Source organism: Mus caroli, unplaced genomic scaffold (assembly GCF_978045245.1).
Source record: "Mus caroli unplaced genomic scaffold, Mus_caroli_1 scaffold_2, whole genome shotgun sequence".
Taxonomy (NCBI): domain Eukaryota; kingdom Metazoa; phylum Chordata; class Mammalia; order Rodentia; family Muridae; genus Mus; species Mus caroli.
The window spans coordinates 15,541,739-15,568,323 of record NW_028227257.1 but is presented as its reverse complement, the minus strand read 5'-3'; the positions used below and the strand labels follow the sequence as shown (position 1 = coordinate 15,568,323).

The 26,585-nt window shown below is 45.1% G+C and overlaps 1 protein-coding gene across 1 annotated transcript; it reads left to right on the top strand.

Moving 5' to 3' along the window:
• Positions 1 to 2,158: 2,158 nt before the first annotated feature.
• Positions 2,159 to 25,737, top strand: Ywhab (tyrosine 3-monooxygenase/tryptophan 5-monooxygenase activation protein beta). Its single transcript, XM_021186263.3, has 6 exons — positions 2,159 to 2,412; positions 18,748 to 19,050; positions 21,125 to 21,248; positions 22,380 to 22,543; positions 23,279 to 23,374; positions 23,853 to 25,737. The coding sequence occupies exons 2-6, from the start codon at positions 18,751 to 18,753 to the stop codon at positions 23,907 to 23,909; spliced, it is 741 nt and encodes a 246-aa protein (XP_021041922.1). The 5' UTR covers positions 2,159 to 2,412; positions 18,748 to 18,750; the 3' UTR covers positions 23,910 to 25,737.
• The last annotated feature ends 848 nt before the right edge of the window (positions 25,738 to 26,585 follow it).

Genomic DNA, 26,585 nt, shown 5'->3' with positions numbered 1-26,585 from the left:
GGCAGTGCCACCCCTAGGCAGGCGGTCCATTGCTGAGCAAGCTATGGGAAGGAGATTGATAAGCAGTGTTCCTCCATGGTGTCTACTTCAGTTCCTCCCTCCAGGTTCCTGCCTTAGCTTTCTTTAGTGATGGTCTATACTGTGGAAATAGAAGACCAATAAACCCTTTCCTCCCCAAGTTGTTTCTATCTCAGCAACAGAGAAGCAAACTGGAATATACCTTTGAACCCATCAGTTGATCGTTGTGGCTTGCTGACCCCTGGCCTAGAATGCAGAGATGGTGAAAGGATTTAATCCATGCAACCCTATAGCAGGCACTAGGGGAGGCCTGACAAAGAGCAATTCTGTTCACTCCATGTACCGATGATGTAACTTGTGGTGTAATCATTAAAAGCCTCTAACCCATTAGGCTACTGTCTAGATGGAGGCAAAAGACTGTCCTGTCATGTTAGAGCTACTGCACTCTGAACAGACTCTGGATTCGTAACTGGTCTTTGGTCTACCAAAGACAAATCCCCATGAGGTTCTTGTGGTATTAAGAAACCCATCCAGTGTTCTAGTTCAGTGGTTTTGATTAAAATCCATATATATATATATATATATTACACAATGCACTCTTAATCTCATTCAAGTTAAAAGTTGTTGTACTTGGTTCAGGACTGATGTGGTCAGCATCTAAAGAACAAATGTCTGTACAAAAGACTTGAAAAGGACCTTTATACCCTAGAAAGTCTGTGTATACACACCCAATTTGAAGTAGACAGCCACTCCATAGTCTCAGCTGCCATATAGAAATGTAGACAGCAGTTTTCTGTCCATAGAAATCTGATTTTTATGGTTCTGAGTTCTATAAGAAAGCAGGCTGAGCAAGGCAGCATCCCTCTTCCATGGCCTCTGCATCCGTTCCTACCTCCAGGTTCCTGCTCTGTTTGAGTTCTTGTCCTGACTTCTTTGATAATGAATACTTTGGAAGTGTAAGTCAAGTAACCCCTTTCCTCCCCAGCATCGCAGCAATAGAAACCCTAGCTAAGACAGCAGCTAACTCAAACTGTTTATTCATTCTAGAACAGTACATTGGGAGGATGGGGAGTTATATAAATGAACTGGGGTGCTGATAATGGGTAAGGACAGAGCTCTGATTGTCTCACTCAGGGAACTATTAAGTCTGAGCCATCAGCGATGGGTTACAAAGCAGCGGACACAGAATGACATTGAAAAGATCACTTGGTACTTGATGGGGGCAGGGCTGGAGAGTCAAGCGGTGAATTTGAAGTCTGTCATTAAGCTAAGTGAGGGTAAAAGGAGAAATGACAAAGGCCTATTACTTTGTTCTTTCTCTAAAAACTGTAAGCTTCATGACGCAAGTCTTGCTGTACTCCCCAGCACTCTGAAAATTGTCACACGGAATTTGTGGGAAATGAACAAAGGCGTGGTGGTAGAGGTATTTTGAAGGGCTAGGCTTAAGGGTCAACAGGCTTGAGTGAAGTATTAATAAAATTTAGGTAACACTGAAAGCCATTTGGGGATCCCAGGGTTCTGTCTCTGACGATTTCCCTTTGAAGGATACTTGGGGACCAAGGAATCTCAACGAAGAACTGATGTACACTGGTTTTTTTGTTTTGTTTTTCTGTTTTTATTAAGACCTTGGGAATGTTCTGTTCCTGGTACTTCATGAAGCGCCCTTGGTCTAGGAAAAGAACAGTAAGTACCTTTTAGGACTGAAAGGTGAACTAACTGAAAATGGAGGGCTGTCTGTTCTCCTTTAGTTACAAGCATTCCCTTAACGCACAGCTAAAAACACTGCTAGGCTCTCCGACTCCGTGAGAATTATTTTCAGGGTTGGGTAGGAACAGACGATCCTAGGCTCAACCAAGACCGCTCCAAGCTTCCGAACCCTGCCCTCCCGGAGCCCGCCCTGTTCTCACACATCCCCAGCCCTAGGGCGGCCACCTCGGCCCCGCCCTCTCTTCTTCCTCCTTTTCCTGCTCCCCCGCCCCACTTCCTTTCCCTGCGTCCGCCCCCTCCTCGCTCCCACCCAGGCTCTGCGTCCTCCCACGACCGCTCCCTCTTGGTCCTCCCTGACATCCCCTCCTTCTGGCTATCACCGCCCTTTTCAGGAGGACGGAGCAACCCCGTGCCTCATTCACCCAATGAGGAGTCGACTCGGGGTGGGGCGGGACTTGGGCTAGAGCGGAAGTGCTGGCCAGAGCGGAAGTGCAGCTGCTGCCGCCGCCACCGCCGCCGCCGCCGCCGATTTCGGAGCCGGGTAGCCGCCGCCGCCACCACCACTGCCCCTACGGTCGCTGCCACCGCTGCTGCCGCCAGCCCCGCCTGAGGAGTGAGCCCGGGAAGGACGCAGTCGCTGCCCTCCGATCTTCCCGGAAGCGCCTTTGCTCCCTCCAGTCCTCCGCGGTGAGTGCGGCGTGGCTCCCAGGGGCCCCAGCCCAAAGCCCCTTGTCGGGCGGCGGCTGCGGCCAGGCTCGCTGTCGCCGCCAGGCTCACTGCCGCCCCTCCCCGCTTCCGGCCGGGCCTGCGCCTCCGCGGGAAGCCGGGCTTCTCTCTCGGCGCGCCGTACGGGGTGCGGCCGGGCCTGCGCGGCTGGGGACCGCTGGGCCGCAGGCTCCCCCCCTCCGGCACCATCTCTGCTCGGCGCCGCCCCTGCCTGCTCCCTTCGGGCCCCGAGCCATCCTTCTGGGCCTGTCAACCTCTCTCATTCTTTGTGGCTTTCAAAAATTGAAATGTTAGTCGAAGGCGGGCGAGTTCCCGAGCCGCGACGCCCCTGCCGCACTCCCCTGGATGAGTAAGGGTTTAACCTTGGCGACAGCTGGGGCGAATCCCTCTCCCACTTTGCAGTAAAGCTATTTCATCATTGCTGGTGTGGGAAACCCAGCTGGACCCGAGATTCCCTGACAGCAGGGTTGAGGTTTGAATTAAGAAATGGATTTATCTGAACCTTTCACTGACTCAAACCGGATTCCCAATGGGGTGGGGGAAGATCAGGCTGAGAATTGAGTCTTTTCTCTTGATATTTGTCGTCTTTTACTGCCAGAATCTCGTGTGTCCGTACCCCAAATTCATCCATACACTTTTTTTGTGGCATATATATATATATGTGTGTGTGTGTGTGTTATATATTGTTTGAAATTTGTCTAGTAACCTCAGTGTTTGAGAAAGGAGTAGGCGAGATGTGGACCCTTTTTTGCAAGATGAGCGCATCTGGGTCTGTTGCAAATGGAGAACATGCGTGCATCGAGGATTCCAAAGGTGGCAGCGTTGGTGAGAATTTGCCAACCTCTGTAAAAATGCATGGCTCATGTACATTTTCTCTGGTGAGACTAGATAGCATTGGACTCTTGATTTTACTTGCCTGGTGTGGGAGGTGGAATCTGGCAAGATGTTACAAATCTGTAAAATCCCGGGAGCCGGTGCAGAAAGGTGTAGCACTTAAGAGAATATGAAAATTACATTTCTCACTGTATCTCAGGTGTTCCTGTGAAACCATACAGACATACAGTTTATGGGACTGAACACGCGCTTACTCAGCATCTCACATCTAGCTGCTGGGAATTTATACGAATATTACTGGGTTCTTGGTGGATTTCTCTTGCCTGCCTCCAGTGCAATTCATTTCTTTGGGTTGCCCAAGTCTTTTTTTTTTTTTTTTTTTTTTTTAGATCTATGTCCTTAGCATTATATAGCCAGCGGATACTGGTTTGTTTGTTTTTTTTTTTTTTTTTTTTCATCCCCACCCAAGTTAGAATTTTAAGCATGACCTTAGAAATGAAAGGCTGGAAATTCAGTACTAAATGCTAAATTATTTTCTTAGCCTCTGCCTTCTAACTATAAGAAACCATTCACCCATCTTACAGATGAAGTCTTTATAAGAAATGAGGTGATTTGGCCTAAACCTTACACCTACTTACAGACTGAATATTTTCTTTCATCGGTGGCAAGTATTTATGGACTGTCAGCCCCTGGAGTATGGCTCCCACCCTGTTATCTTCCATTTCCCATCATGCAGTGCTTGGGTTATATTGAAGCCATTTTAGAGCTGGAGCTGTCTGGATCAGGGAGGCAGCCTGTGTGGAAACCAGGCCGAGCACACTCCCTTGATGCTCAGTCCCTAGGCAGAGTCCCCAGAGATTTGGGCTGCTGCAAAAAGTGCGTTTTCCCCATTTGGCTGTGGATCCAAAAACAGCACTGGTTAGGTGAATTGATTCAGCTCTTCCCTCAATTGCTTTCTAGCTGTGGTCTTCAGGAGTTAACTCATCTCTGCTTCTGAGCCTCCCTTCTCCACCGTTGTCTGAGACCTTTTGTAAACTGTTAAGTACAAGCTTTTGGTTTTGTTGTATTTAAATCCTTGACTTCAGTCTTTTCTTTCTCCCTTTCTGATAAGGTGCAATCTTTTTTTTTTTTTTTTTTTTGGTTTTCTGAGACAGGGTTTCTCTGTGTAGCCCTGGCTGTTCTGGCACTCACTTTGTAGACCAGGCTGGCCTCGAACTCAGAAATCCGCCTGCCTCTGCCTCCCCAGTGCTGGGATTAAAGGCGTGCGCCACCACGCCCGGCTGATAAGGTGCAATCTTATTTTTTACACTTGCTATGAAAGATGATATGAACGTTCCATGGAGAATATCTAGTAATTCTCATCTGGACTCAACACATAACTGTTTCCCTCTTCCCACCTCTTTTGTTGTGTAGCCCAGCCTAGGCTCAGACTCACTGCCCCAGTCTTCTCCCCTCTGCCTCTTGGATGCTGAACTTACAGGTGTGCACCTCCGTGCTGGGCTAGTAATACAGCTTTTGATGTGTGCTGGCAGAAGATGGAATTAAAATAAACTTCTGGGATACAGATATTCTTAATACAAATAAGGTTAATAAAACAAATTGAACACGAATGGATATATCCCTGTGAAGTTTAAGTATATATATGTATTGTGTAGTGCTTAAATAGCCTATCTCAGACTTGGTCTTTTTATGGTGAAAATAAAGTCGATTCTTCTAGCCAGCTAAGAAATATAGAACAATGTTATGTATGGTCAGGGTGAAGCGCATAGCACACCTGAACTGGCAGCTCCTTTGTAACTATAACTTTCACCCATTGATCCGCCTTTATCTTGTTTCTTACTGTTCATGTTCACACTCTGATTAGGTATAGCATATGTGCCGGTAGTGTGGAAACATACAGAAGCTACCCGTGTGACTTGGTCATTAGCTACCGGGGGATCCTCAGGTACTAGCCCGTGATCACACTACTCACCACTTGTAGCACTTGGTGTGTGCTACACTTCCTTGTAAGTGCTGCAAGCCTCAGTTCAGTCTGCAGCCAATGAGAGGTAAGTGCTGTTGGCTTCATCCTACAGGTGAGGAAACTGAGGTGCAGAGATGAGAATTTTTACAAAGATAACATCTATGTAACACAGACTTAAATGTTGAAATCAGGAGTTATACCCAGGTCATTTGACTCTGGGTGATGATAGATTTAATTGTGGTTGAACATGTATTCCATGACCACAGTTACTTGTACAAGCACCATATTAATGTGTTCAGATTCTACTTTTAGCTGTTCTCAAAGTATACAATGCCGTTTATTTGTAGGGTGATATTACTGGTATATATCAGATGAAAGCTGCTAAAAAGGCCAGTTTTTCTAGCATTTGCTTTATACTGGGGAGAAAGGTTATCAGAAAACTGCAGACCATATTTTAGCATAACCATTTGTGGTTGCTAACCATACTACTATATAGTATTTTAGGTTAGATTTTGTATGGGAGAAGGAAAAAAGGGAGATAATCCCCTCTGTAAGTAGAGAAGTTACTGCATCCTGAGAGAACTGCACTCCTGCTTTGTCAGCGGCAGCAGGCAAAAGCAGGCGTGTGAGCGAGGGACTGCAGGAACGATAACTTCATTGTAAGTTGGTGTTTAGACCCTTGGTTGTCTTCAATATCAGCACTTGGGGCAGAAGCAGGCAGATCCTTGTGACAGCATTCTTTATAGTTCCAGCAGAGAAAGAGCTATACAGTAAGACGCTGACTCAAAAACAAGCAAACAAAAAACAAAATAAAACACTTGGTTTATACATTACTTAAGGAGATAAGAATTCAGACGAGTTAGGGGCAAGGAGCATATAGTTACATAATGACTTTATCTTCACCACAGGAATAGGATTTTAGTAGATCTGCATTTCATAACAAGAGACACTTGGAGCTGGACTCTGAAGAGTTTTTTTTAAGGAATGTTGAAGGAAGAGATGGATTTGAAGTGCTTTCCTATTCTGTGATATGTCTATTAAAAACAACTTGGAGGCTGCTTTCGAGAGGCTGTTATGTTTCTAGTGCTTGTAGCGAGATGAAAGTGATCAGTGGCCTCACAGAAACAAGCTATTCTGGCAGATTGTAGGTAGATTTTTACTTCAAGTTCTGCCCAGTTCTTGGTTATGTAAGTTTCCTGTTCTGCTTGTTTATTTCATTGTTTTCCTTAAAGGCTCAGCTAGAAGAATTATTTCTGAATGGCCTTGACACAGAGATGAAGAGCCAAATTAAAGTAGATCTGAGCCTGGTCTGTCATTGTCTTCATGGGGAGAGTCTTAAATTAAAGCTTATCTGAAAGTTTGACGAGTGTTTGAGTGTATGCTGTATAACTTCACACGATTCTTTCTTCACAACAATTAACAGTAGTACTTTAAGTATTGGGAGTCATGGCTGATCTTAAAAAGATTGCTACATTGGGAAAAGAATGTTGAGGGGCTGGTGAAATAGCTTAGCTGGAAAAGGTGCTTGCCACCAAACCTGATATTTCAGATTCAATTCCTGTTACCTACATAGTGAAGGAGAGAACCAACTGCCTCAATTGTCTTCTGACTTCCATGTGCACCCAAAAATATGTCAACTTTTTAAAATTAATGCTGTGGGAATAGGAGATAGCTTTGTGGTAAAACACTTACTATGCAAGCATAAGGACCCGTGTTTTCTCTCCAGCAATCGTGGGAAAGCCAGATGATGTGAGCATATCTCAGCTCAGTTCTGGGATGTGCAGAGAGAACGCCTGGAGTGCTGGTGAGTGGTCTCTATGAGAGGTCTGTCTCAATAAAAAAAAAAAAAAAAAAACAAGGACAGTGCTGAGGAATGACACTCGAAAGCTGACCTGTGGTCTGAGTGTGTGCTCGCTCTTGCCTGTCTCTTGAGATGGATCGCAGGTATCTGACCCATATGAACTCCTAAGTGAAGTGCGTTGCCCATTTCAGCAGGCCATAAATGGCGATAGTGTTGTTGCTTAGCCTTTTTAGTTGGCTTTTGCTTGGGTACCCGACACATTTCGTATGGAGGATATTATTTGAAAGTATTTTAGGGACTTATTGGAATCTACTGTGAGTCTCTTAAGTATGAGAGCCTAGCCTCGTCCTGAGCTGAGCTGAGGTAATGCTACAGGAAGTCCAGCTGCATGTGATGGCGCATGCCTTCTAACCCCAGCATTCAAGAGGCTGAGGTGGGAGAAGTGCTGAGGGTTTGAGGCGAGGCTAGGCTGCATAATGCTAGCCAACTGGTCATAGAGCAAGAGCAACAGGAACCAAAAAGAGTAGTCTAAGATAGACTATATCTATGGTTTGTGTTCTATAGCTCCAACATAGCCTACCTGCATTTGTCCACATAGGAAATAACAGCTTGTTCACTTTTTAAAAATTCATCAGTGGGGGCTGGAGAGATGGCTCAGCAGTTAAGAGCATTAGCTGCTCTTCCAGAGGTCCTGAGCCAACAACCACATGGTGGCTCACAACCATCTGTAATGGGATCCAGTGTACTCACATACATTAAAAAAATAGATAAATAAAGATTCATCGGTGACCAAGTGGCTTGAAATTCAGTGTGGAGGGCATAAGTTACACTTTGGGGGTCCAAAGGATACTAGTATGGATTCCTAACTTAAGCTTGCTGCCCACTGTAGGTGCCAATAAAGCTGTTAACAGTAAACCCCAAGAGTCACATTCTAAAGATAAGCATAATTAACATGTACTATTTTTTTTTCAGTTCAGTAAAGAGAACAGGATAGATTTATAAGAAATGAGATGCATATTAATGTGTTTCTTACTCATTGACCCTTGTTAGCTTTGTGAAATATCTGTTAGTGCTGTTAATTGAGGGCTTACAGAGACTTCTAAACAATGGTATCACACATTTGAAGTACTCTTTATAAATGATTGGGTAGTTAGAGTAGTATGGCTATAGATGATTTAACACTTTAAAATTATTTTGGCAAGAAGAGGTACTGTTTATTGTCACTGGGTCCCACAGGTAACCTTAGAAGCATAGATACTGACTAGGAACAGTAATTTACTTCACATTGTCACCAGGTTTGCTTCTGTGTGCTTTCAAATCTAGTTAAATGGAGGTAGATACTTATTTTTAAACAGTTGTAATTTATAAGTGACTACTATAGGCTAAAGAGTTTCTGAGCTCTTATGTGTAAGTCAACTGCTTGAACACAGTGCAAAGTTGTACGGGTGTCACACTGCGGTCTCCTGATAAGGAGATCCCCCGTCCATGGATATGTGCTCTTCACCGGATCATAAGATGACTTAACAGTAGCTACACTCCTGAAGCTAAATGAATCCCCACAGCTGTCTACTGCCAACAGCTACGGGTGGGTGGGTCTAGAATGTTACTCCACTTCATTTTGTGCAGGGAACCCAGGCTGAGTCTTGAGTGCAAAAGCAGCACCTCTCATCTCCCAAGTCGGTGTTGTGTTGTAGTTTCTGTGCTGTGATAGAGTGAGTACATGACAGACGTGATCTCGACGGGGGGAGAAGGTTTATTCAGCTCACAGTTTATTTTCATATTGTCCCCTTCCTCTGTTAGGGTCTCCTCCTCTCCCACTCATGGGCCCTTTTTAAGCTTTCTGACCTCTACAGACACTTAAAAACACAATCCAAAACTTCAGAACTAGGATCTGGGCCTGGATTACTTAGAATAGTATTGTCTAGTTTCATCCATCTTCATGTGAATTCCTTACAACAGAATGAAATTCATTTCAAGTATATGTTCAATAGATGGACACCTGGGCTGACTCGTTCTCAGGTTTTATAACCACAGCAGTAGTGAATATGGAGGTGGAGGTGGCTCTGTGGTAAGATGAGCTGGGTTGAGTGGCTGCATTATAATCTGTTCATAGGGCCAGTCTCCTTATGAATCAGAATTCGCCGATGTCTTTGGATTGATCACGTAGAGCCAGCAGATCAATTTATTGTGGTGCATGTTATTTGTTCACACATTGGGCATAATTAGTAATGATGCTCGTACACTGGTGTGGAAGATGGGGGCTGGGCGTGCTTGAAATCCCAGCAGTCGGGACTAGGAGGTAGGAGGATCAGGAGTCCCATTGGGTTATATGAGGCTGGCTCAAAACAACATGGAGTTCCGCAACTGCTGTGAAAGGAGGGGAGGATTTTGGTTTTTCTTTACAAGTTAGTGTTTGCTGGATATAGAACTGTTGTGTTTCAGATGTGTGGTTTCTGTTTCCAGCAAAGAGTCTGTACCTGCTGGGTGAGACTGGAGTTCTACGAGACTACATTTGTGTGTGGAATGGCACACAGTCATTTTTAGAGTAGGTGTTTTTCAGTGAGTAGTTTTCTTTGAGAGCCAGGAGTGCTTCACTTGTTCAGGATAACACCCACCAACCAACTGGTCCCACTGGCTTGCATTAGGAGGTAGGCAGCTTGGCATGCTTTCCTTCATCAGCTTTGATCTGCTGTGTGGTGCTGGGGATGCTCTAACTGGAATGTGCATCAGGGAGTGTGGTCATCCTGCACTCATCCAGTCACACTTGGGAGCCTGGGTTTCTGTCTACCACTATAGCTTATTTCTCTCTTACCATCGCACAGAAGGCACTAGGACACCTACCTTTTATTTATTTATTTTTTTTAAGATTTTTTTGTCTTTCTATTTTACATGTGTGTGAGACCAAAGGCATCGGGTCCCCTGGGGTTGAAATAACAGGCAGGATTGTGAGCTCCAGAGATGGTTCTTTAGAGCAGTGCATGCTTGTAACTGCTGAGCACTCCCCCGGTCCCAGAGCACACAGCCCTTAACCCGTCCCCTCTAAGTGTAGTTGGTGCTTTTCCAAAGAGACTTGGTATAGCTTTAATATGTGCTGCCTTCTTGTGTTTCCACACGAGTGTTGGGGGTAGGGTGGTGCAGGGAGTTACACTGCTGGTAGTTCTTTTCTGCTCCTTCAAGTGAATAATCCAAAGAATTCATGGATATACTGGTCATTTCTGCAGTTATTTCAACGTTGGGTAGTGAGCATTTTTCCTAAGGTGAAGTGCCTTGAGAATTGCTTGCCTATGAGCCTTTACTCTGAGCGCTCTCTGAGCAATTGGTGTGTGTTGTCTTATCTGACTGATGTCTATGCCTACTTTTAATACTGCAGAAACAGGTGGTTATAACATGGGGGGGGAGATTGCTTAATTGCATTGTATTGGTTTCCTGTTGGTACTGTGTAAGTCTTTGCTGAAAAGAGCGCCATGTGTTCAATAATTGAGGGTTCTTGCCATGTAGTAGAACAAGTTACTGTGCTCCAGCTTACTCTTCTCACAGCTGAAAGTATTCTTTTCCTTGGAAATACATAGTTCATGATTCTAAATGCTAAAGTTACCATCTTCTTAATTTTTTTTTACTTTCTCTTTTATTTATTTGCATTCCAAATGTTGCCCCCTTCCCGGTTCCCCCTTCCCCCTTCCCTGTGGTCTTCACACCATTGCTTCACCCCTTTGCTTCTGAGAGGGTACTCCCCCACCCACCTACTCCCACCTCACCCTGCTAGCATCTCCCTTTCCCACTGAGGCCAGAGAAGGCATCCAAAAGGACATACATGGTCTATACTCATTGATGAGTGGATATTAACCAAACAATTCAGAATACCCATGATACAACTCACAGACCATATGACGCTTAACAGGAAGGAAGGTCCAAGTGTGGTTACGTCAATCCCACTGACAAAAGGGAACAAAATAATCTTGGGAGGCAGAGGGAAGGAGGGACCTGGGTGGGAGGGGGAAAGGGGGAACAGGATCAGTTATGGCCGGGGAGACAGGAAAGAAGCCCAGAGGGCCAGGAGAATGAATAGAAATATGCAGCAATGTGGGGAGGGACCTCTAGCGAGTCCCAGGCAGCAGGGATGTGAGAGGCTCCCAGAACCCACTGGGGGTGACCTTGGAAGAAATGCCAACAGTGGGGAGATGGATCCGGAAGAGACCACCTCCAGTAGATAGATATGGCCCCTATTTGAGACATGGGCCACCTACCCATCCATCTTCAAAATTTTCGACCCAGAATTGTTCTTGTCTAAAAGAAATGAAGGGACAAAAATGGAGCAGAAACTGAAGGAAAGGCCACCCAGAAACTGGCCCGACTTGGGAAGCATCCCATGCGCAGGTATCGAACCCAACACCGTTACAGTGTCATGCATGTGGAGACAGGAGCCTCGCTTGGCCGTCTGTGCTCAGAGGCTCCACCAGCAGTGGACTGAGACAAATTCAGATACTTACAGCCAACCATTGCAGCCCCATAGGAAGAACAACAGTATCAGCTAACCCAGACACCTCAGAGCTTTGAGAGACTAAACCGCCGACCAGAGAGCATACATGGGCTGGCCTGTGGCCCCTGCTACATATAGAGAGGACTGCCTTGTAAAGTTATCATTTTCAACTTTTCTTAATTTGGAACAAAATTTTACAAGAATATATAGACTATATAGATGAGTGGTAGTGATCTTGTGTTTGCTGGGCTACTCTGAAATGACTTCTCCAAATGTTGACTGAGCTCTGCCTGGAAAATTAGGAGGTGAGGTTGACTTACATTGCTTGGTTGAGTTAGCTCTGCATTTGTAGTTGCTTTTAGGATTGTATTGTGTAATATTCTTGTGACCCCAGCACTAGAGAGATGAACAGGAGGATGGAAGAGTTCCAGGCTACCCTGGGGTTACATGGTGAGAGCCTGTTTCAAAACACCAACAAAGGCTGCAAACGTAGCCCAGTGGTAAAGCACTTACCTGGTATGCCAAATCTCTGGTGGACTCCCCAGTACAGCTTCTACCTCAGAGAAGATTATAGAGTCGGGGGCCTTGCTTGAAGAGTTTAGAAACCAGTGTCTAATCCCCTGGATCTGGAGTTGGGCAGTTGTGAGCTACTGGGTGTGCGTAGCCAACCTGGGTCCTCTGAAAGGGCAGCAAGTCTGCCAAGCCATGTGCTCTCCCACCTCCACCACTCCCCCTCGGCCCCCTGGCTGATTTTCTTTTTTGTTTTTGTTTTCTTCAGGGCACAGGACTTGCTTTCTAGGCAAGCGCTCTACCACTGAGCTAAGTCCCCAACCCCAACCACCCCCCCCACCCCCCACCCCGTCTGCTGGCTGATTTCTAAAAAGCTTTTTTATTATGAGACAAAAATAGTGTGTTCCTCTGGTGCTCATCACAGGCTGTGTTCTTACAATAATTGTAGAAAGTAAACTAACACATACACACCTCAGCACTGGGGAGTGCACATGAGGATTTAGAGGTCCAGGCCCTGGGCCTCATCTGATCTGGTGTGTGTTCTGATCCAAACATGGGCTGGGATGATTTTAGAAGTAGTGGATTGTCAGATTTGTTTGTAATTTGAGCAGTTAGGAAGATTCCAGACCAGCCTGGACTACATAATGAGTGAGACCTTGTCTCCCAAATAGAAAGGTCAGCATTAACAAGAAGGATTATACTACTACTACTAGGACCTCGAGATAACCCTCCCACCCTACCCTAACTCCTACCCTCGCCCGTTTTGTATTGATGTCTAATCATATCTGTATGCTCTTTAGGAACATGTTAGGAATGCTCTGTGTCCCTTTGTGCATAGACCTGTACATCTTAATCGTCTTTCCTGTGCAACCTCCTTTTGGAGTCCTGTCATTTTTACTGTCTGTGTCTCTGTCTCAGTCTCTCTGTCTGTCTGTCCTCTCTCTCTCTCTCTCTCTCTCTCTCTCTCTCCCTCTCCCACTCCCACCTCCAACCAACCCTCTATTGTTAGGTATTTGAATTGTTTCCAGTACTTCACTAAGCATTTATTAGCAAATGTCTCCCAGCTCCATGGCTTGCTGCTTCCAGTGGCTTAGAACAATCAGATTGACAGCCATCATTACCATGTGGGTGCGCTTGAGAACTCTTGTTCTCAGACATGGCAGTGCCTTTCTACTGGCTCAGTGCCAGGCTAGACTGTGGCCTCTGAGGAGTTCCTCTGCCCTGGTAAAAAGCAATTAGGCTGTTTGGCCAGAATTTTCTTGGTGGGACTCTTATTCCAAGTCTCAGAAAGAAATGCATGCTGTTCTGTTAAATTGCCTACAAACACCAGGAAAATCTGATTGGCAACTGCTAAAATGTCACAATTAACATGTATGTTCATTTTGAACTCACTTAGAAAATGAGTCTCCGCTGACACCATTGCATACACTAGCAAGATTTTGCTGAAAGGACCCTGATATAGCTGTCTCTTGTGAGACTATGCCGGGGCCTAGCAAACACAGAAGTGGATGCTCACAGTCAGCTATTGGATGGATCACAGGGCCCCCAATGGAGGAGCTAGAGAAAGTACCCAAGGAGTTAAAGGGATCTGCAACCCTATAGGTGGAACAACATTATGAACTAATCAGTACTCCCCGGAGCTCATGTCTCTAGCTGCATATGAATCAGAAGATGGCCTTGTCGGCCATCAGTGGAAAGAGAGGCCCATTGGTCGTGCAAACTTTATCTGCCTCAGTACAGGGGAATGCCAGGGCCAAGAAGTGGGAGTGGGTGGGTGGGGGAGTGGGTGGGGGAGCGTGGGGGGGACTTTTGGGATAGCATTGGAAATGTAAATGAAATAAATACCTAATTTTAAAAAAATAAAAGACTAAAAAAAGAAAATGAGTCTCATGTTAACATATAACCGTCTAGACTCACTTCTCCTTCTGGTTTTTTGTTCATTGTTCTGATACTGAGGATTGAACCAGAGGCATTGTGCATACAAAACAGGTGCTCTTTCAGTGAGCTAACATTTTTTGAAATTGCATATTTTTAAGAAGCTGTCACTTTGGGTTAAAATAATAAGATATAGGCACTTGGGGAGAGCTAATGGTCTTCAGATTGTGTGGTGTGTATTTTTAAGAAAGATTTTATTGGGGGCAGGAATTTGCAAGGGTGGGGAAGGGGGATGCACTTGGGATGTAATGTGAATAGAAAAATAAATTATGAGAAGGAAGGAAGGAAGATAGATGGATGGATGGATGGATCGATCGATCGATCCCGGGGCACAGCCTATGGAGAATCCTTTGCCTGGCCAGTGGGAGTGAAAGATCTTGAGTAGCCAGAACAACCAAAGTGTTACAGCTCTCTGAGGGGAAGCTGGAGCTAGGCAGGCTCAGGCTGCCGGGCCACCTCTGTAGCCACTGCTGCCCTGGAGTCAGTGGCAAGCGGGGAGACACAGCTGGCAGCCATGAGCCAAACAGGACTGAACAGGAAGTGGCTGTGGGCAAGCACATGCACTGAGCTATTTGGGCAGGGTCAAGGTTCAGCGACAAAAGCTTGAGGAGAGAAAACTCTGCCTAGGAGTGTTACAGCTCATACAGCTCAGTAAGACAGGCACTCTCAGATGGTCCATGCACTCTGCCTAGGAGTGTTACAGCTCACACAGCTCAGTAAGACAGGCACTCTCAGATGGCTCATGCACTCTGCCTAGGAGTGTCACAGCTCATACAGCTCAGTAAGACAGGCACTCTCAGATGGCTCATGCACTCTGCCTAGGAGTGTCACAGCTCATACAGCTCAGTAAGACAGGCACTCTCAGATGGATGGTTCATGCACTCTGTTCCCTATGGATAGGACATTTGGGGTTGGGTGGGATCTAGAGGCAGATGTTTTCTATTGGCTTGGTCTGAAATGTTAGGGATGCCTCATCTGCATGTGGAAGGACTTCAGGTATTGTCTCTAAGTGACTGATTGTCACAGTCCTTTCACAGGGGTGTTGAGGTCATGTGTTCCAGGACAGGCACCTGGTTGGGAGTAGATTTAAATGCCTACTGTCTTCAATTATGAGAATTGCTGGAGGTTCCTGAATCTGCTCTACCTTACCATTTTTTCTGTCTGGTCTACTGTCCCACAGATGGATGGATGGGTGGATACCAGATAGATTAATTGATTGATTGATTTTTATGACTGGTTTTTTAATGCCCTGTTCCTGGTGGTCACAGCTACTCTGCTGAGGGAGATGCTATTGTCTGCATTTGTAAACTGAAAATCTTGAGTTTAATGGGATCTTTTCTGTGTAGTGGCAGATTGTGCTTTGACACATGGTGCTGTTGCCTTTCTGTGTGTTCTTTGTTCTCCCAGTCGTGCCTGTTGAGAAACTTAACAGATGCAATATTTGAGCAGTTTGTGGCATTATGTCTGAGTCCTTCCTTTGAGAGCAGTGTGTGGGAAACTAAGTGGTAGAGCTTTCTCCACTACCATAGACCAGCGTAAAGAAGCCCTAGACTAGGGCGCAGGTTTGTGTGGATTCAGAGTCCTGGATTGCAGATAGCTCTAGGCAGGTGCATTCAGTTTACAGAGGCATAAAGTGAAATATCCAGGAGAATATTGTAGATGAAAAGGCCTGCATGTTTGAGTGAGGTATGAACAGGGCATGTGGGAATATGTACCTAAGAACCTCACAGGCTGAAGGACTTTGAAAGCAACCCAGTAGGGTTTCTTAAGTGATATACTAGTCCAAAGGGGACCCTTGAGACGATTGAGTATGGCTAACGTGGTGTTAGTAAGTCTGTGGGGTACGGGGCAGCGGTGGAGGAGCAGGAGCTTAGGATTCTTACATTTGAGGAAGGAGAAAATCCTGCCAAGTTTGGAGGGTAGGGGCTGGATCTGTTTTACCATCTCATTTAGGAGCTCTTTGCGCATGCCAGGTAATGTACAGGAGACTGGGAGAGACTAGAAATAGAATACAAAATTTGGTTGATTCATTATAAACTTAAAAAAAAAAAAAGACAAAGTCCAGGGCTGTTACACAATGCTAGAGTGTAATGTACATGAGGCCCTGAGTTCAAGCCCCAACTTTAAGAAGAAAGATACCGCTGGGCAGTACGCTTTTAATCCCAGCACTTGGGAGGTAGAGGCAGACGGATTTCTGAGTTCGAAGCCAGCCTGGGTTACAGACTGAGTTCCAGGACAGCCAGGGCTTTACATAGGAAACTCTGTCTGGAAGAAAAAAAGAAGAAGAAAAAAAAAGATACCACAGCCAAAGACAAGCTAAATGAACAATTTTAAATATCCGAAATATTGTGGTTTCAAAAGGTGGCCCTAGTCACATTTTCTAGTGAATAGCCACATGTAGCTGGTGACTGTGGTGTAGGGGTCATGTGAGGAAGAGCTATTGCCTAGTGAGTCAAGACAGAAAGTGGACTTGGATGCAGACAGCTGTTTTGACAGCAGAACGTGTGAGAGGGTTTGGTGTTTGTTGCTGTTTTTATGATCTAGGAAGACGCCATGGAAACAGTCAGGATGGTTCTGATAGTTGAGATGTGAGGTAGCTCAAGATGGTGACCTGAAGTGCAGGTTGGGTGTTATGTAGGCGAAGAAAGAGGAACTGTTTCATTTTTCCTTGTCTGTGCCTTCCTCCAAACTACTAGATGTTGTGTAACCCATTTTCTGTTGAAATTGGCCTAGCTGCTCCAAAATCCATGTTATATAAGTCTTGAGTTATGTAAGTAAGTATCAGGACCTTTAGTTAATGTTTTCTTGGTTTGGTGTGTGTGTGTGTGTGTGTGTGTGTGTGTGTGTGTGTGTGTGTAAATATATATATATATATACACACACACACACACACACACAATTGAAAGTTTTAGAAAATACCAGTTTTCTTTTTAAAGACATACATGTGTGCAGTAACATGATGGTTTTTAGTCTTCAAGAATTCTGACAGTGTCAAAGAATCTTAAAATAGTTATTTTGGATTTGTTTATTTATTTTGATTTTTTTGAGACAGGGTTTCTCTGTGTAGCTCTGGCTGACCTGGAACTTAGTCTAGACCAGGCTGGCCTTGACCTGGAACTTAGTCTAGACCAGGCTGGCCTTGGAACTCACAGAGATCCACCTGCCTCTGCCTCCCAAGTGCTGGGATAGATTTATTTCTTTTTATATATATATAGGTGTGTGTGTGTGTATGTATGTATGCATGTGTGTGTGTGTGTGTGTGTGTGTGTGTGTGTGTGTATGTGTGTACGAGCGCACATGTATGCTTGTTGCTCACAGAAGCCAAAAGAGGGCATTGTATGATTGAAGCTAGAGTTCTGGGTGGTTGTAAGCTGCTACGAGCATGAAGGGATTTGAACCCAAGTCTTGAAAGAGCAGCTCTTCCCTGCTGAGCCACCTCTCCAGCCTGGTGGCTCAGGCTTCTCTTTGGTGCTGCATGTCTAGTGTAGCATAGTCCCTCAGGAACTTGTTCTATAGAAGGTCACCATTGGTGGGCTGCGCATAAGAATGCATGGACTTGTAGGTGACAGCTCTAAGAAAAGAGGCCTGGGACCTGCATCTAGGGTTTTCCCTGGTTTTTGGCTGGGAGAACTGTCATTTCTGCTGACATTTCTTTTAGCCAGAGTGCTTAAAGATTGACTCTTAGCTGCTGTGGGATGCTGTGAAGTAGACAGTGAGAAGGGTCTTCTGTATTGGCAGGGTGTAGAGCTAAGGTTACTTTAAAAAAGAAAAAACATGGCTGTCAACATGGCTTAGCAAGAAAAGGAGATTGGAGCCAAACTTGATGACCCAAGTTCAATTCCTGGAACCCATGTGGTGCAGGGAGAGAGCCAGCTCCCACAGTTATCCTCCTTTCCCCACACACGTCCATGCATGCACTCTCCCATGGGCATGCACACACAAATAATGTTTAAAATCAAGTGTTTTAAAAGCACTTTCTGTGTATTGGGGAGGGGGATAGGGTAGTGGAACAAAGAAGCTCTCGAAGAAGCAGGCAAGTTTAAAGGCCTTGTATTAAATAATAAAGCGTGAAAACTTCTATATAATGTTTAAAGCTGTAGGCCTTTTGCTGAGGCAGTCTCCAGCAGCCCATCTATCTTAACCTGACTTTCAGCCTGCCCCCCGCCAGGTGACTAGCGGTTTACCTCTCTGCTCTGCTCTGTTCCGTCAGTGTCCTTTCCCTACTGCCTTCAGCTCCTTCAGCCTGCCTCCCCTGCAGCACTCTCTCTGCCCAGAAGGTCTACCCTTGAACTTCCTGCCCCAGTTATTGGCCATCAGCTCTTTATTATAACCAACCAGTGGTGAGACAACTCCAGATCCGGCTCTTTGGTTGCCTAAGCCATTGAGGGTTGTTACAAATAGGAAGCTGGTGATGAGCTGTAGCAATGACAATACCAAAATTCTGCCATTGCCAGAATTAACAATTTAAAATACATACCTTAATACAATATGGAAAAGGTCACTCCAACAGTCTTGACTTTCCACTGTGTTCTACATGCTGGGCTCTTCTGGGTTCATCATTTTCTTTCTTTTAATCTTCATGTTTTCTAAGAAGGTAGAAGGGTTATTGGGATATGCCTACCATGTAGGATGGTTGATAACGGCTGACCAAAATGATTTAAAGCCTTGGCCCAGTCTTGGCTCTGTAGACATTCAGTATATGATTCACATTCTTGATTGCATTGTAAGAGTGTTGGAAGCCTGACATTTGCGTTCTCTGTGCTCTTGCTGTTGTAGAAAATGACCATGGATAAGAGTGAGCTGGTACAGAAAGCCAAACTGGCTGAGCAGGCTGAGCGCTATGATGACATGGCTGCAGCTATGAAGGCCGTAACAGAACAGGGACACGAACTCTCCAATGAAGAGAGGAATCTACTCTCTGTTGCCTACAAGAACGTGGTAGGTGCCCGCCGCTCTTCCTGGCGTGTCATCTCCAGCATCGAACAGAAAACCGAGAGGAATGAGAAGAAGCAGCAGATGGGCAAAGAGTACCGTGAGAAGATCGAGGCGGAGCTGCAGGACATCTGCAACGACGTGCTGGTGAGGGCGGTGCTCCTGCTTTACACAGCATCTCTAGGCATAGCGAGCGGTCCAGATGCAGGCTCTCAGACAGCTCAGGGGAGAGAGAGGAGGTGCTCTGCTGGACTCAAGCTAAGAGCCACCTGTCACTTTTTCTAAAGCATGTAACTTGGGTTTTGTCACTGTTTCTTGATCAGTTCATCTTCTCTGGGGTGTTTTCCTTCCCTCAAAAAGACCTACAGCAAACAGGAGCATTGCATAAATGTTCCTCCATTTTTCTTTAGAAATTGAAGTCAAATAAAGAGGATATTTAGAAAGAAGCAGCCACCAGCGGACAGTTCTGATTTCAGTAGTGATTCATCTCTGGAAAGGAAGGGATTTAAAGGCCTTCCAGCCTTTTCTTGGCCATGCCCTCACAAAGTGTAGAAATCTGATGTTGAAACTTAGGCATGCCTGTCAAGTGCAGTGTAGCTTTGAAAGCCAAGTCAGAGGTGGTATGAACTTCTCCTGTGGGTTAGGTACACTGCAGTCAGGTGGTGGATCCTTCTAGCTACATTGGGGGTTGGTTGGGAGGGATACCTACCCTAGAACACCTCATGATTATATTCTTTCCCTCATATCTGGAGCCCACTAGGACATTTTATTTTCTACGTGAAAGCAGGTGAAAGGTAACTCTGAGGCTGCTTTAAAGAGAAAGGGACATCTTTCCTGCAGTATGTCTGTCTCTCTAGAGTACTTCCCTTGACACTTCTTTTGAAAACCAGTATAAAGCTTGTCGGCTCTAAGGCCATGCTCTTCCCTCAACCCACAGGAGTTCTATCCCTCTCTGTCTACACAGTACTTACAAACAACTCCTGCCTCTCGCCTACTCTGATTAAATGAAGTCCCTGATAGCTGGGCTTTGCCTTGAGCCTCTCTCTATCAGCTTCTTGGTGTAAGATAAGTTTCATGGCTAAACATGTTGCCTCTTGGTTGTTTGGGGGTTTGTTAATGGTGCACTAATTCCTGAATGTTAGGTGCATCTGGTATTCAGATGAAGTATGGCATGCATTCCAAAGGCAAGAGAGTTCCATAATCCCTGAAGTGTAGACCAGCTTTTCAGAGCATCTGAAGGAATGTGAAGAAGAGCATGGTACTCACTGCCTCTTAACCAGCTTTTCAGGATGCCACATTCTAAAACAACTCTTCGAAAATAATTCTCTGTATACGAAGCTTGGACTCCTTCAGAACTACTTTTGTTGTAAGCATAAATGTTTAAAGGAATTTGTTACTAATAGTTCTAGACTGAGTGCTACTGCTTATCAAGCAATGTGTTAAGCACTAGATATAAGTTACCTTGCTGTCCTTACAACTGCCTTAGACGGTGGTCATCCTGGTCCCCTTCCCCATTGTACAGCCAAGGAATCTGAGGCTTGGGGTCCCAAGGCCATCTCTCCAGGGTCACGTGGACACAGACAGTAAGCATCAGAAGAATGTTTTCCTCCCAGGTCAGGTGAAGCTTAAGCTTAGTTCTTGGCTGGCTGGTTCTGCTGCTGCTTTATCTTTGCAGAATGGAAAGGCCCCACACGCTCACAGTTATAGAAGCAACACAAGTGTCAGTGGGGGTTGTTTTGTTTTTAAGAGATAGACAGAAGAGTTGCAAAGTAAAAGTCAACTGCCAGGCATTGTTAATATTAATCCTCCAAGGCTTTCCCCATGTTTTGTGTGCATGCCCCCACACTTCAAGATTAAAATGAGGTCTTCTTGTAGTCTTTTCCATTTGGATTTGGTTAGCAGTGTAGTTCTGGGCCATCTTTTTTCCTTTGCATCCCACTGTAGTGGCTACAGTGTAAGGAGCCCTGTGGTGGTCTGAGGGACCTGGAACTACAGGCACCTGCTCATAGGACTTGCCCAGATGGGATTTAGCAGCTTGAATGAAAATTGGTTGGTTTTTTTGGGGGGTAGGGGAGTGGGTTGATTTGGTTGGTTGGGTTTGGGGGAGAGTGTTCTTTGGTTTTAGTCTTCAGAAAAATCAGTAGTAGTAATACACATCTTAAACTCAAATGTAATTTTAACGTCTCACAAGCAATTCAAAATTCTTCATATCACTTTTTAGGAGCTGTTGGACAAATATCTCATTCTCAATGCTACCCAGGCAGAAAGCAAAGTGTTCTACTTAAAAATGAAAGGAGACTATTTTAGGTATCTTTCTGAAGTTGCATCTGGAGATAATAAACAAAGTAAGTAACATTTGAAGAAACAGCCAGTGCCGCGGTAGCTAATGCTCCATGCTGTAGCTAATGCTCCATGCTGAAATCTGGCCTTTCTTTACTGTAGACACTAAGTTCGAAGTAATGAGACACAGTATTGTCATGTATGGGGTCACGGGGTTAATAAATCTCTAATGGATAGACATGAAGGGTGTTAGAAGTTTGGTATGTAATGTGTTTGGCAAACTCTTATCTGGGAACTGATATTTCTTTTTTTGCAGGTACAGCTATAGAACAATAATTCACCTTGGCTATGATTTTGCTTTACCCACCTTTACTTACTGCATCTGTAGACTGAAATCTAAATGGAAAATTGCAGAGATAAAGGAGTCTAAATTTTGCCCGAAGTAACCCTGTATGTGCTAGTCACCTAGTCATCACCTAGTTGCCATATTGGCTACTTGATTGACTATTTGAGTATGGCACTCTTTGTGTCCAAGTGACTGGATGGTTTCTCAAGTGCAGATTGCGTTACAGTATACTGTTCAAACTCTTCTGTTGGTTTCCTGTGTTAATTTATCTGAGCATGTGTGCGAGGCTTCAGTACTGTCTAGTTTCAGCATCTGCAGATGAGGGAGACCTGTTTGAGACCACCATAAGGGAGTACCTATCTTTCAGCAATTGTAGTTATTTTATTCAGTGTTCACTGTGTGCTAAGTAATTGGGCTTACATTATCCTCTTACCAGTTGGAATTTAGGTGAGGGTCTCCCGTGTTTTCCAATAAAAGGAGCAGACCTGGCAGTTAGGCCTTTCACTTGCTCCAGGCCACATGCAAGTGGGTTGAGAATTTGAATTTGTTTATGCCAATCTTAAGCCCATCACTTTTTTTCACTAGATTATCCACATTTGTTCTTATGAAGGGATGTGTCTGTATTTCTTGGCTGCTTTAACAGACTTCATTATAACCGTCATTTTCTTCCAAAGCATTCAGAACAGTACTTAGCATAAACATTTAGCAGATGTTTAGGTTGAGTGTTGAAGACATGAACCTTTGTTTTGATTGCTTGTTCGCTTTAGCCTCTTTACTAAAGTATCTTGATAATGGATCCCATGTGTGATGTGGCCTGTGGGAGACGCTAATAATTTCATCTTCCTTCCAGCCACGGTGTCAAACTCCCAGCAGGCTTACCAAGAAGCATTTGAAATCAGCAAGAAAGAAATGCAACCTACACACCCGATTCGCCTCGGCCTGGCGCTGAATTTCTCAGTCTTTTACTATGAGATTCTAAACTCTCCTGAAAAGGCCTGCAGCCTGGCCAAAACGGTAAGGAAAGACCCTTTGCTGTTCCAAGAACGTCCTTGTGTTTATGAGCAGTCCTCGACGTCTTAGACGTGTAAGCGTGCTCTAGGGGGTGGGTTTAGAAGATCAGCGCAGACCTGCACTTGGTCTTTGCTCGACTGTGCTGACGTTTGCTGTGCTTTGTTTGCTTCCTGTTGGAGTCATTGGTAGAATCTTCCAGGTAAAAAGTTGGAGTTCTCATCAGACTTGGGCATTGGGCACTGTCATCTCTGTTCTAAGATAGGACTGACTCCATGAAAGAGGGAGCCCACACTTTGTTAGTGCTGTGTTACTTCTGTGGTCTTTGAGACGCTTTTTTCTGGTGAACACTGTTACTTTACTTTGGAACGAGGGCCTGAAGTGGGTTCTGCACCGTGAGCCCCAGAGACAGATGAGGCTTACTGAAGGGAGCTTTGCTGTTCTCCCTTTGCCCTGTGTGTCCAGACCTTTTTAGTTTACACAAAAAACTTGAATGAAGTTTTAGACTTAATGTGCTACAGTTAACAGTAACACTGTTAATTTTGGGGGTTTATCATTGCTGTTTGGTGTGTGTGTGTGTGTGTGTGTGTGTGTGTGTGTGTGTGTGTGTGTGTTACATGTCATACATTTGAAAAAGGTGGCAGATAGTTGAGAGCAGAACAGTTCCCATCCTCTTACAGCAGGACAGATAGAGCTAAGACAGAGACTGTGGAGATCTTTGCTAAAAGCCCTTTGTTTTAGGCATTTGATGAGGCGATTGCTGAGTTGGACACCCTGAATGAAGAGTCTTACAAGGACAGCACCCTGATCATGCAGCTGCTCAGGGACAATCTCACCGTAAGTAGACACTGCGGAGAGCGGGCTCCGGAGAGCGGGCACCTACTGAGTCCACCGCTCTCCAAGGCTGCAGGCGGCTCTGCACTCTGTTAAGTACAGTCACCTGTATCTTACTGCTGGACTTTATGCCTTGTCAGTCACCATCGTCTGTGGTAAGAAGGAATTTTGAATAGCTGAGTGAGGGGCCTGGAAACATGGCTCAGTGGTTCTCAGCTTGTTTGTTCTTCCAGAGGAGCCACACCCTCACATTGCAGCCACAGCCACCTGGAACTGCAGGTCTAGGGGATGTAGTGCCCTCTTAGGACATAGGCGTGCAAAAGGCACACAGACAGACGTGCACAACACCCATACATGGAAAACATTTTAGTTTTTTTCACAATGGTAGTTAAGTGAGGTAAGCTATACTGGACCTCCTCTTGAAGAAAACTTGGAATGACCTTAATTTTATTACAGCTTTTTATTTCTTTTTCTTTTGCAGCTGTGGACGTCAGAAAACCAGGGGGATGAAGGAGATGCTGGAGAGGGAGAGAACTAATGTCTGTTGTGCTCTGTGATCTGTTTGGTGTCACTTTGTATCCTCCACATTATGTCCCTTTGTGCGATAAACAAAAACAAAAAATCGAATGTGGACTTTCGATTTTTCACAGCCTAAGCCTTGCAAAGATGGTCCCTGGGATGAACAGCTGGTATTTGTATCTAAAGCTCAGACTGGTCCCTTAATGCCATGGTATTGTGAAGTCTTGATTTTGATCAACATTGACAAGGATTACTGTGTGTTTAATTTTTACAAACTGAACACTGTGATCATGGGGTTTTATAACTTAGCAGAACTCTTTCTGGTAGGAAAAATAGACCTGAATTATGTGTAACTTCTTGGAAAGTTTAATCTGATATCAAAATGGTCACTGAAATACAATTCTGTTGTAAAGCTGTACAGAAAGTTCTAGAGATTCTGTGGTGATGCTGGGACCTGGTGAGATGCTTACCACCGGCATCCTGAGTTTGGTAACTCCCAGTAACTCTGCCTGTGGTTGAGGGCTTACCAACCCTTGATCATTCGGGGCTGTTGCCACTCAAACGTTCATGACCACAAATATCTGCAGTGTCTTCTGAGGAAACTCAAAACCTGAAAGTGAACTTCTTTGGCCGATAATTGGGCTGTGTCACCACAAAGAAAGGTCCCGTGCTCATACCCTGTGTGACTAAACCCTTTACTATAGCAGTGTGTTTCTGATTAGCAGCGTGTGAAAACAGGGCTGTTACCCCCTAGCTAAAGGAGAGGGGAAAGGAAGAGAGAAAACAGTGTATCTTATAAATGGCCAGACCAGTTTTCTGGATGATTCTTTAAGAATAATGTGTTGAGACGGCCTCTTGCCCGAGGAGCACTCATAGTCTTGGGGTTCTTCTAGCTTGGAGGGTGGAAGCTTTGAAATTTAACATTCTTTCTGCCCTGTCCTTCTGACTGTTGACTTTCTGCTTCCTTGGGTGGTTGTCTTTGGAAGCCTGCACTAGTCAGTACTGTATGGACAGGGCGGGGTGTTGAGCACAGGGTGAGCAAGCTTTGCTTTAAGGCGTTGAGAAAGAAGACCTTCCAGTGCCACCACCCCGCCTTCCTCCAGGTCGCAGCACAGTTGTTCTTCATAGTGTGACTCAAATCCAAAACAAACAAACAAACAAAAGTATTTTGAAGTCTCCATGATTCCCCCCTATTGCACCCAGCCCTGACAATCTTGTTAGTGCCTGTCACCAGACCGTCCAGTGTACTCATCGAGCTTCGTGCTCAGACACGTCTCAGCGAGACCTTAGACCACAGGGAAGTTGCATGGACACTACAGTCGAGACAACCAAGAACAGCCAGGCCTTCAGTCTCAGTCTCACCCCTCTACCTTGACATTCCATGTAGCCGTAGCCATAGTCCATCTGTTTGTCCATCTGCTGAAATATGAAAAGAATTCATGCACTGATTTAAACAAACAAAAAAAAAAAACCCACAAAAAAAATCTCTTTCTAGCTGAACAAAAAAAAAAAAAAAATGTGCAGTTAATACTTGGCGCTTGACAACGCAGTAGTGAGTGTGGAACCAAGCCTGTCTGTATATCTGGTAGCTCTTTGCTCTGGTTTTTTTGTTTTGTTTTGTTTTGTTTTTCCCCTTACCAGTATTCTGCCTAATGTTTGCTTCTGTGGTGGTTCTATTTGCCTAGCAAGCACACCCGTGATTGTGAAAATAGTGTAGCAAAAAAGAAAAGAAACGCCAGTTACTGATGTGCTAGATCCGTGTATGTCCGAACATTCTAGTTTCACCTTACACAGAGTAATCAGGAAAATGTAAAAACTTAAAGTGAAATAAAACATTTTATCAGTTAGTCGCCTGTGGATTGATGTGTCACCACCATCCCTCTCGTGCTCAGGACCATTCCCATCCCATTTAATTTCGGCTTCTTCTTTAAAGAGTAAATAGTTTTACTTCACCCCTTAGAACCAGCAGTAGAGATGTCTTAGGTGGCTGTCTCTGATAAGTTGGATGTGATCACTGCCGGCTTGAAACCAGAGCAGCCAAGATCACCTGTGAAGACCCTTGCCTTTCTTTTAGTGTGTGTGTGGGGGGGGGGCGTGTTGGCGTGTTCCATAAGGTTACATGAGTACTTTGGCTGGACAGGCACAGACAGCACTGCTGGTGACGTAGCCATTGAAGGTGCAGGGGACCTGACAGTGATGCGACTGCCTTAGAGCCCACTCTGCTCCTTCCTGTCAGTAACCCAATAAAACTCAGCTGGTTTGCCAAACCGGACGTGGGTGGAATCCTTCCTTCAGTCTCTTAGCATCATCCCTATCTGTGTCTTCATGTCTCCCTAGGACAAGGCCTGTGATACTCCATTCACCAAACAGAGATGGGTCTGGAAGAAGTAGGTAATGGCCCCACCTTAGGTGATAAGACATACAACTGAGCCAAGTGTCAGGGAAACCCCCAAGTGGCTGTTTGCCTCTGTAATAGGGTCTTCCAGGTAAGTGATCTACCCCCTCAAACAAGCAGCTGCTGGACAAGAAAGTATGTTACAGTCTCGAAGGTATACGTGGGTCAGGATTGTAAGCAGGCAGTAGTGGCAGTTGCAGTGGTCCATGCTGTAGGTAAAAAGGCATGCGGCTGAGGCCACGCTGCCAGTCCAGAATTTCCCTTCCTAAAGAGGGAATTCCAGTGGGAAGAGTGGGTGTT